The 11,238-nt window shown below is 33.2% G+C and overlaps 1 protein-coding gene across 2 annotated transcripts; it reads right to left on the bottom strand.

The window, feature by feature from the left end:
* Positions 1-5,738: 5,738 nt before the first annotated feature.
* Positions 5,739-10,984, bottom strand: LOC125867332 (protein WVD2-like 7). 2 transcript variants are annotated; one of them, XM_049547788.1, is made up of 10 exons: positions 10,790-10,984; positions 10,513-10,622; positions 8,602-9,510; positions 8,216-8,437; positions 7,997-8,040; positions 7,802-7,894; positions 7,623-7,719; positions 7,469-7,540; positions 7,119-7,226; positions 5,739-6,518 (listed from the first exon to the last, which is right to left on the bottom strand). In XM_049547788.1, the coding sequence occupies exons 2-10, from the start codon at positions 10,552-10,554 to the stop codon at positions 6,057-6,059; spliced, it is 2,049 nt and encodes a 682-aa protein (XP_049403745.1). In that variant the 5' UTR covers positions 10,555-10,622; positions 10,790-10,984; the 3' UTR covers positions 5,739-6,056. The 2 variants fall into 2 exon arrangements, with proteins under 2 accessions (XP_049403745.1, XP_049403746.1); XM_049547789.1 differs by having other exon boundaries at positions 10,922-10,940.
* Between the last annotated feature and the right edge of the window lie 254 nt (positions 10,985-11,238).

The raw sequence follows: 11,238 nt of genomic DNA, 5'->3' as shown, positions 1-11,238 counted from the left end.
TAAATGAAGTGTTTCCTAATATAAGGACAACATTTTCCCTTTCTTCTACCAGTATGAGAGAAATGACTTTTCATTTTTCCTCCAAATTGGTTCCCCTACATTTCCCAATTTCTCATTCTTATTTCCCATTCACACCTTACTAAAACCCAACACTTATCTCACCATGTATATGTGATAACTTATCCCATCACTATGATATAACTGGTGGGATAAGTTATTTCAAATATGACAACCAAACAAGATACAAAAAATTTATCCCATCATTATTTATTTTTATCCCTCACACCAAACGATCCCTTAGGGATTGATTTGACAATTATTTGGTGATATTGAAAGGCAAAAATTAAACAAGATCCAAGAAAATTATTTCAAATCTCGAGTAGTAACCTTGAATTCTCAATTTGAATTATTATTATTATTTGTAATGTGAAGTAAAATATACTATGGTTGAAAAAGAATTCCCATTTTTGAGAATTTCCAACTTGAGTTGTGTCCCCTCCTTACTTTCCTAGCTTGTTGTTTTCTGCTATTTACAAAATGGGTTGGCAATTTTGTAATGGTTTATTTATGATAAAAAGGTGAGTCAAAAAGTACCATCAATTATTCAATTTGATATAATAATATAATGGAGCAATAGCAATATAGGTAGATTGAATATAGTGTAATGCTTGGTAAAAAAATGTGAATAATTGAGTAACATAGAGTAAAATTTGGTTATTTGGCAAAATTAGTGGATATTTAGAATAAAAATAATATCAAAAGTTTTGTCTTTTCAACAAAAAATGTTAATAATTGAATAACACAAATAAGATTTATTATCAAGTAAGACTTTTTATCGATTCAATAATATTAAATTTTAGGTGTTAGGTAAAATTTTATGAACAACTGAACAAGTATAATTTTTCAACGCACGATAGCCATGTTTCACTCATATAATTAAAAAGTAGTTATTATTATAAAAATTAAAGTTTCATTATAAAATTTCAACCTTCACGACAATAGCTTATTTTTATATCAATTCAATAATAAATTTTAGGTGTTAGGTAAAATTTTATGAACAACTGAACAAGTATGATTTTTCAACACACGATAGCCATGTTTCACTCATATAATTAAAAAATAGTTATTATTATAAAAATTAAAGTTTCATTATAAAATTTCAACCTTCACGACAATAGCTTATTTTTAATTTTAGGAATCGAAAAAGGACTTATTTATGAATTTTAATATGTTTCGAGGGCTCTAGAGAGTAGTCATAATTTGACCACTAGGCTATGAAGTTTCCCTTAGAGAGTGATGAAAACATTTCTATCACCTAATCTTATCATCAAATTTTTTATCTTATTATAAACTATATATTCACCAAAACGATACTATCTTAACAAATTCTTATTTTAAAATTACTTGAGCCACCTAATATTAAATAAATAACAAAAAAAAAAATATGCATGGTAGACAATATTCTTGATTCTCCCACCTAAATTATCAAAAGACAAACTATACAAAGTGGCCTAAAACCTCTTTGCTTTTGTTCCATACTTTTGCATCTTTTTTTGCCTCTTTCTTTCATCATAAGCAAACCCCTCAAAAAATCCATCAACTCAATTTCTACTTCATTCCTTAATAGCCCTTTTTTCCTTTTCATCCCCCCCCGCGTTTTCCTTCCATTTTTCCTACAATCTTGAACACCCCCCTTCCCCTTACTATTCAATCGGAAGCTAATCTATTCGATCAAGTAATCTTTTTATTCTTTAATCTTTGCTAATTCAAGACTCTTTCAATCTCGAATCGATCTCTCCACCCTTCTAAGCTGCAAAAAAGACTTGATTCTGTCGAAGAGCTAACACTTCCGCACCCCATTTACTCAAACTTCTACTTCATTTTCTTAATACCCTTTTTTTCATTTCCCCCTTTCCTTTTCCTTCCATTTCGTTCTACAGTTTTGAAACCCCTCCCCCACCCCACCCCACCCGCACTAAACTTAAACCTCTACATTTCCTTAATACCCCCCCCCCCCCCCCCCCCNATCTTAATGCCCTTTTTTTTTTCACAATTGCCCTTCCATTTCTTCCTACAAAAAACACAAAACATGGTTTCTAAATTCACACTACTATATCTTCTTCCACTTGTAATACTCCTCCTCAACTTTCCGGCAAGAATCACATCCCAAGAATGTGCTTACCCTTGTTATCCTCCTCCAACCGGCACCACCGGAAACAACCCTCCTCCGGCCACCACCACAACTCCACCAACCCCACAAGGTGGATATGTCCCAAATCCATCATCAACCACCTATCAACCACCACCATCTGGTTACAACAATATCCCATATTTGAATTCTCCACCTAATGATTATGGTAATGGTGAAGCACCACCACCACCAGAACCAATTGTCCCTTGGTTTCCATTTTATTATAGAAAACCTCCTCATTCTGATCTTGATCAATCTTCATCATCAAGAACCACATGGAAGAAAATGATTAGTTTATTAGTAGTAGTAATATTTTTTGTTTAATTTTGGTTTTTTCATTAGTTATTATCTATGTGCAAGTGAATTTTGATGTAATTAGTAGTGGACAACATGTTGATTTAATGTCTAATTAATGATCATCAGTTTCAATTTTTATGTGTGTTTGAGTTTATGTGAAACAGAGGAGTTCCTCTGTTTCTTGATTTTTATGTGCACAAAATGGAAACCTTTCTTCTTCTTCAATAACAAACACTCAAACTTACAAAATGATTATGAAAGACACCTTCAAAATTTACATGTTGTGTTAGAGAAAATGATTATGAAAGACACCTTCAAAATTTATGTGTTGTGTTAGAGTTAGATGTTTACGAGGTACTGTAGAAACGAATTGAAGTGTTTAGCTGTCAGTTTAGATGTGTATAGATGTACGCTCTTAAAGTGAGATGTGTTTACGTATCAACTAAAATTAAATTAAGGGTAAATTAAGAGATTACTAAGTTGATGTGTTTAGATATACACTCTTAAAGTAAGGAGTGTTTACGTATTAATTGAAATCAAACTTAAGTGTATGTTTATATAGGAGTATGTCTTTTTTAAATGAAGCAAAATTTACGTCTTGATAAGTCACTTTTTTCATCCTTCGTTAAAGGTTTTTTTGGGTTTGAAATTATAATTACTTTTAGTAAGAAGTGTTTTTTTTTTTTTTTAAATTCAAATTAATCAAATATTAAAATGAGTAATAGGAAGGCAAAAAATCAAGTTTTCAAGAGTCTTGGCATTTACGTTTTGGCAATTAGATTCTTCTATATCGTTCTTCATTTATTGTATTTACATATACATACAAAAATGGACATTTGGACCCTTCTAGTTTTGAGGTCAATATAAGGCTTCTTCAATCTCTTGGTTACAACTAGCTAGTATTATTTAATATTTGTAATATATTGATTCGATTAATTTTAGATAAATCTTTTATAAAAAAAACTCATTTTCAAGTTTAAATTTGAAAATTTTAATTAATAATGAAGGAATTTCATCCATTCTATCACAAAACGAGCTTAGGCTTCTACAAGACCATAACCACCACCTAATTTTGATCTCTCTTTTGAACAAGTGCCTTCTCCTTCCCTATCATGACAATTGACAACCAACTTTCCCCAAAAATTCATGCTACTTGCGTCACTTCCTTTTGCCTTTTAATTTCTTCAATGACACCACCTTTTTTGTTGTTTTCTTCCCCTCTTTTTTCTTTGGTTTATTTTGTGTTTTGTTTAGTTACTAAAAATAAAACAAGTAACCTTCTGTGACATAAAAATAAAAGAAAAAAAGAGCAGTATGGTGTATTAAAGTTTCACTATGCGCAAGGTCCGGAGAAGGACTTATTGTATGTAGTCTTATCTTGTATTTCTGCTACAGGTTATTTTCAAGGCTTGAACTTGTGACCTCATGGTCACATGACAGTAACTTATTTAACATATACACCAACAATCGAGCATATTTAGTGTAATTTCATAAGTGAGGTCTATAGAAGATGGTGTGTATACAAATGTTATCCTTACATTGACAAGACAGAAAACTCATTTTCGATAGAACCTCGAATCAAGTAGAAAATTTTAAGGTATATATATATATATATATGATGACCTTGAAACACAATAAAAGAAAAAAAATACCACAATTTTCTGTCTATTTTAAAGCATGTTTGGGGCAGTACTGAGAGGTGGGAAATTAACTATTTGAAGAAATAAAACACAAATTAATAACATGCTGTGAGAGATTTATTTGGACATTAAAAGAGAGTAGGGGTGTGCATTCAGTTTTTCGGTTTGGATTTTTCGGTTTTTGGTTTTGAAGAAGTGTAATCCAATCCGAACCAAAACAAATTTGGTTTGGTTTGGTTTTTCTCTTTTTGGTTAATCAGTTATGTCAACAATTAGAAACATAACAAAGTTATATTTGCAGTTTTAAAAAAATTATATATATATATATATATAATATTGAATTTCTTAACTATACTTTTTAATAAAAATCACAAGTAAAACACAATACTTAAAAGTATATCAATTATAGATGTCCAAACATAAAAAAAAAAAAAAAAAAACTAAAAAGGGACAAAAGTGGTTAACTCCAACTTAATTCTAAATATATATATATATATATATATATATAATTTGGTTTTTTTGGTTTTTCGGTTTTCATTTTTCTAAATCCAAAACCAAACCAAAAAACCAAACAAAGTAAATTATAAATCCAAAACCAAATCAAAAATCCAAATTAGAATTCGGTTTGATTTAGTTTGGTTTTTCGGTTTAATCCAAATAGTGCACACCCCTAAAAGAGAGTGATATTTTGTCTAGTAGCTGAAGATGTTAAAATGTCACAATCTCATATAATATTCGTTTTTTCCTCTATGGTTTGCAATTAATTAAAGACTTGATAGATTAGCAAATATATGATGTTAATTAATCTCAAATTATGGCATGAATTGATTTGATGATTTGTTTGTGATGGTGACTCTTTAGTCATTAAGCAATAATATAAGTTAATAGTATATTGCTAAGTATATGTATTTAATTAGAATAAATGACCGGCAGTGCTTTAGTGACTAGTCTCTATGAGAGATACCTATCAACTACCAACAATGGTGGTGGGTAGGGAGAGGGGAGGGGGAGGGGAGGAAAGATAATGATATACACGATCGACGAATACATAAATATGTTGTATTGATAGCATGTTGAACCTTTAAATGAGACATTCACTCAATTCAACATGATACTAGGTAACAGAAGTACTCCTCAGTGAGGTTGTCGCTCATCAATCAACTATATCAACATCTCTGTCCCAAGAACTCGTATATTAGAAGATACGTGTTATATATCTAAAAAATTGAATATTCTACTCTCTAATAGTTTGAACTTTAATCCGATGAGATAGAAGTTTGTCATGGTACTTCAATCAGATTAGAAAGATATCCCTTCAACATAGGTCAACAAAAATATTCCCGATTGTGATCCAGCCCTTTTCGGACCCCACATATGGTGCACCAGAGACCTTGTGGTCTGGCCCTTCGATGTACCAATAGCAAAAGCTTAGTGCATCAAAACTATTCTTCACAGATATACAAATCTTACGTAGTTGCACAACTTCTAATATTCTTCTGGCTTTTGTTTTAAACCTTGCTATCTAGATGATAATGCTATACCAATCTTTGAAACATTTGATCAAAGAGAGATTTCAGTATTAAAACAATGGCAGAAACACTGCAAAGTAGTGCAACTTAACATTTTACTCAAAGTGAGTATAGCTTTAATAGCACAGCATTTATGGTATTTCAAGAACTTGACTTAAAGAGGTTCATAATTATTAACTATCCCAACTAGGAATAATTACATACAGCATATCTAGCAGAAATGCTAACCTACACACTAAGTATATCGTCTCGGATACGAGATCCATCGCCTTTGCTATGTTGAGAAATATGAGAGAATTCACACAGTACAATCTGACTTAGCAAGCTCATCATGTTACCTTCATACTTGATCCATCTTGCGGACATGACGAGTCTTAAATGACGTAGAAGTTGATGCGTCTAGGAAGCAACACCAACAGCTAAACGACCCACTCTTGTACTACGGCTCAAATCAATACTTCTAATATCTTTTCTCATTGCATTGTTTCCTATTGATCTTCGCGCAACCACCTTTGCTTTCTCTTCAGCTTTGAAGCCCTTGTTTCCCTTGTTTGTATCTGCTGTTCTCGGTCTTGGAGAATTCAGGACCTGCCTTTTCTCTTGCTCTCTCTTTGGAGCTACTGTTCTATTTGATCGAGTCTGCCAGGACGTTTTGTTTGTTGGAGCTGAAGATGGGACGCTGCTGTCAGATAACTCTGCTGAAGGATGATTGGTTACTTCTGAAACCTGTGGTGAATCAGCCATGTTTAGATGTTCACTAGTGGAACAAGGAACAGTGTTCTCTGTTGCACTAATAGCTCTAGCCCCTGAAGTCGAAGGTCTGCTTTGTGATTTACTTGATTTAGTTTTACTTACTAACTCCTGAAAAATTAATCAACAAAGCAAGTTATATGATTTGTTCTATTGATGCGGGAGGGAAAAATAATCACTTACTAGGAGGATAAGGATGAAGACTAACTGATGAACAAGTGCAGACACTCGTAAGCAAAGAGACTGACAGATAATTAATAAGACATTTTTCTCATATTACTTGCATCCATATGAAAGGGTAATATTCATAACACATTTGGCTTTCGGTCTTGAGAGAATGTTATTAAGTGAAATTAACGGCTGGCGCACCAAAAAGCATTTCTAAGAGAAGCAAGAAAGTATGCTGCTTATCACGGGCCCTAAAGGTAATCATAATCAGAAGACCAAGGTACAAGATTCTCTATTCCGTCCTTTAGTGTCAATGTTTCCCTTGAATCTTGATCAAGGGCTTATACTATAACCAGTATAACAGCTTGTAAACATATTTTCTCAAATATTACTTTCAAATGAGAATGGTATGCTGAAGAGTGTGGTTTTGAAGTGTCCTAGTTTCAACATAGGGAAATAGAAAACAAGAGAAGAATACAGTTGAGAAACAGAAGCTGAGTATTGGGACTCTGAACATTCTCATTATCTGTCACTTGTTAATACCTTGTTTCTGTCGGACCGACGACCAGGTTCATGGTAGAAGGCAGGCATGGGAGTTGCTTTGAAATTGAGATTTCTCCGTAGCTGTTTTAACTCTGCTTCTTTCTTTACCTATAGATATCACAAAGCAAATCAAAATGTCATTAATCATGGTTACTGATCATCAAAAAACTTCATCTAACTCATAGCTGCAAATGATATATATTACAAGTCTAAACAGATGGAAGAAAATCTAACAGAATTTATCCCAATGACATTTTAAAGCTAGCATCGACAGAAAGCCGCCTAATGATTCTCTATATCAATCTAAATCTGTTTCCAACAGTCACAAGAATCATTTCCAACTTTATTACCTGAGTTCTTGCTTGGAGCTGATGTTTTTCTGCCTCTACTGCATGCATTTTCTCCTCTAACTTCACAAGGAACTGAAATCAATATCAAAGACTTCATTTAGGTTATATATGAATTTTAAATTTCATCGAATTGAGACAAGAAACCGGTCCTTACCTCTTTCCTTTTCTTGGCGCGCTCTTCACTTTTGAAAAGGAAACCAGATCCATTCTGTTTCATGCCTGGTTGACATGAACTTACACTCTGCTTATCCCTGTACAACAATAATATGTATAAGAAAAATGTTTATGAACACAATATGGAGTTAAAGCTCACAATTTTCCCACCATATATACCTGTTTATACTTTGATGTACTATATGGCTAACTTTCTCTGTACAGGAAGCACGAGAAGTGGCAGTCTTTCTTGCTTTAGGCTGTTGTTCAGTGCTACATCATTCAATAATAAAAACGATTGAAAAAATTAGGATGAGTCGGTGCGACAAAATTATCCTAAAGTTTCCATATGAAAGACATGATTAAGAAGCATACCTTTTCTGTTGATTAAGCACATTAGCTTTTGAACCCGAACAAGCCTGTATAGAGCAAGGTATCTATTACCATAAATTCAATATTCAATTTAAGAATAACTGAAGAACAATACGACCATAAAAGGAAGTCGAGCAATACTTCCACAAGAGATGAAATAGCAAGTTTACTTTATCTATATTAAAATTTGAAGATAACACTAAGCCTAAACCTGATACAAACCTCTGGTTTTGGCATTTTGGCTGTTGGACGCAAAAGAGCGGCAGGAGCGTTCAATCTGGGATTTTCTCCTTTTCGTGTCAAGGAAACATCACTATGCCTTCTATTTGGTTTACTTGGCATGTCTTTATATGCTTGTTTTGAGATTGTCCCCTTGCCACTAGCAACACTAACTTGAGACAACATCCTAGCTTTTGTGTCTCTAGATTGAGATGCAGTCCTCACCTGCATTTTGAGCACAAGACAGACATGAAGGGGAGAAAATTTTCTGCTCTCGAATAAGACTACAAATGCTATTATTTATAATAGCTTACTACAGTCAGCAAGCAAGATGGGAAACTGATGTAATAACAGAAGATTAATAGTCACAAATGCTAAAAGAGGTCTACCTTTGAAGATGAACTTCGTTGAGGTTCTGAACTAACACTACCATCTTTCTCAGCGGTGTGAGCATTAGATGATAGATCAATGGAGTTTGATGAGAACTCCATACTGCTATCTTGGACCTCTAGTTTCACTTTTACTTCAATCTCAGTTTTAGGATCATCATCAAAAGCTGAATTTCCAGCATTGAGATGAAAATTTGCTTCAGCTTCCATATGTTCAGGAACACTTTGAAGAACATCGGAACTGTTCGTAGCTTGCTCAATCTGGGGTCCAGAATGGAGAATTATACTATCTTCTCCACCACATTCTGTGACTTCGATGTCTCCGTTGTGAGATCCATCAAGACTCTCCTCAAAGCGTGAAGAATGAACAACCTCATTCACTCGCTCAAAGTCACCATCATAACCTGTGTTCTCAGCTTGATACTTTCCATTCTTCAATAAATGGATCGATCTATCAATATTTTCATCAAAGTGTGCAGAATGGCCATCTTCATTAACATGCTCAAAGTCCCCCGCATAGCCTTCATTTTCAGTGACATCATTTTCACTATACTTTTCATTCTCTAGTAAATTGGCTGATCTATCATGATTTTCAACAAAGCGTGCCGAATGGCCAATCTCATTAACATGCTCGAAGTCCCCCTCATAACTTGTATTCTCATGGCCATCATTTTCACTAACTTGTGATTCGGTCCCATTCTGCCACTCTGATGAGCTCTGGCGTAGAAGTGCCTTCTTTCTAAGACGTGCCTCAAAATATGCTTTCTTCTCAGTTACAGAACCTGGCTTGGAGTATTTCTCAACCTCTTCAAGATACCTGTTATGTGTAAAAGAAGACCTCCTCTCCCAACATAAACTTTCATTCTCAAATCTACCGAATGAGATAGATCCCGATTGCCACGAATCTGCCTGTCAATTTTGGTAAGTAAATTAAGATCAGGATGCAAAACCGAGTAAGGAGTAATCAAATATCAAGAAAAAGCCTCATAAATTTAGTTCTGATGGAAAATCTTCACTTTCCCCTAATGAATTGGTCTAATTAGTAATGTCTCAAGTAGTATATCCTAACATGCTTATACGACCAATTATATGAGACGTCGAAACTCTCAAAAATCATTTGCACTAAAAGTTCATTGTAACAAACTTCAATCAATGAATAAACATGCATTCCAGCATTTAATCTGATCTCATAGAAGTGTTATGGATCCATAACTAACCCGAGGAGAGCAGGGAGAATGCTTCCCAATTACTCTCTCAGCACTATTATACAAGTAAGCAACATACACAATTTCGAACTGAAAGCAAGATCTTACAAGCACACTCGAAAAAGCAGGCAACAAAGTTCATTCCATGCCTCATTGAAGTAGGAAGCAAGTAATAAAGAGAGATGTGACAAGCCTGCTAAGTTGCACAAGACTCTTCACTTTCGATCCGGCATCCATGTCTGACTTTCCAAAAATACACTATTTTTGGAAAATCCGACACAACACTATTGACACTTTTGAAGAGTACAAGCAACATAACAACCATGAGTTTTTAAGTCAATAATAAAACAAAAAAAGAAACTACTAGAAATTCAGTAACCGCTTCAAACCGCTTAGAAAAGGGTCCAAATTTAATTCACAAAAACTGATTATATGCATCTTCTTTATTCATAATTAATCATATTCAACACCTAAAACAGACAAATTAATACTGAAATACAATCTCCTGAATTACCAATCAAATAAAGATTCCACCTTTTTCATTCCCAATCAACTAAAACCACAAGAACACATATCCTCCTACCAAATCCATCAGTACAAAATTTGAAAAACAAAAATTTAACCAAATAAATGCAAATGAATATATCACAGTAAACAAAGAGTAAGATCCAAAGGGAATTTATTTTCTAAAAAAAAAAAACTTTACCTGAAAACTATGACTAAAGGGTTCTTCAATATCACCAGCCATTTCAAAAAAACTGATCCTTTTTAAACCACCTCTATAGATATCATCTGCATTTCCCAAATCTTGAAATTCTGTCCAAAATCAAAAAAATCAACACCCCATCACTTAAAAGTGAAATCTTTTCACTATTCATACATAAACATCATTAAAAATGAAATCTTTACACTATTCCATACATAAACATCATCAAAAATGGACCAAAAATGAAGTTTTACAGAGAAAAGATGAATAAAATTACAGTTTTTAAAGGAAGAAATTGACAGAATCTTGAAAAGGGGTTGAAGAAGAAGCAAAATTGAGATGATTTCTTTGAGAAAAAGTGAGAAATAAATGTGAAAGAAAACGTGTCTGAGTACAGAAGAATCGCTACTTTGCTTTGAAGAAGGCAGTTAAATGGAGTGAACATGAATTGTTGAAAAATTGTCTAATTAAATATTTTTAATTTATGGGAAATAATTAATTAGTTTTGGGATTATTTAGATCTTAAATCAAATCATATTGCAGATACATCCTTCTAGTTTGACAATATTGCATAATATAGTCCCAACTGGCTTGTAAATCAGACGTACCTCTCTTGGTTTAGCTCGTGTTTGACTATAGATTTTAAAGTTAAATTTGAATTTTTTAAGTTGTGATTTTTGAAATTTGTATTTCTTAAAAATATTTAAAAGCCAAATTTTATGGTCA

This window comes from Solanum stenotomum, chromosome 6 (genome assembly GCF_019186545.1).
Source record: "Solanum stenotomum isolate F172 chromosome 6, ASM1918654v1, whole genome shotgun sequence".
NCBI lineage: Eukaryota > Viridiplantae > Streptophyta > Magnoliopsida > Solanales > Solanaceae > Solanum > Solanum stenotomum.
Note: the sequence above shows the minus strand (reverse complement) of the source record. Positions and strands in the feature narration are given on the sequence as shown.

Coding starts and splice junctions, on each gene's coding strand:
- LOC125867332 (XM_049547788.1), bottom strand. CDS start 10,554: ATGGCTGGTGATATTGAAGAACCCTTTAGTCATAGTTTTCAG. Junction 8,438..8,601: donor AACGAAGTTCATCTTCAAAG/GTAGACCTCTTT, acceptor CTCAAAATGCAG/GTGAGGACTGCATCTCAATC. Junction 7,895..7,996: donor GTGCTTAATCAACAGAAAAG/GTATGCTTCTTA, acceptor TGAATGATGTAG/CACTGAACAACAGCCTAAAG.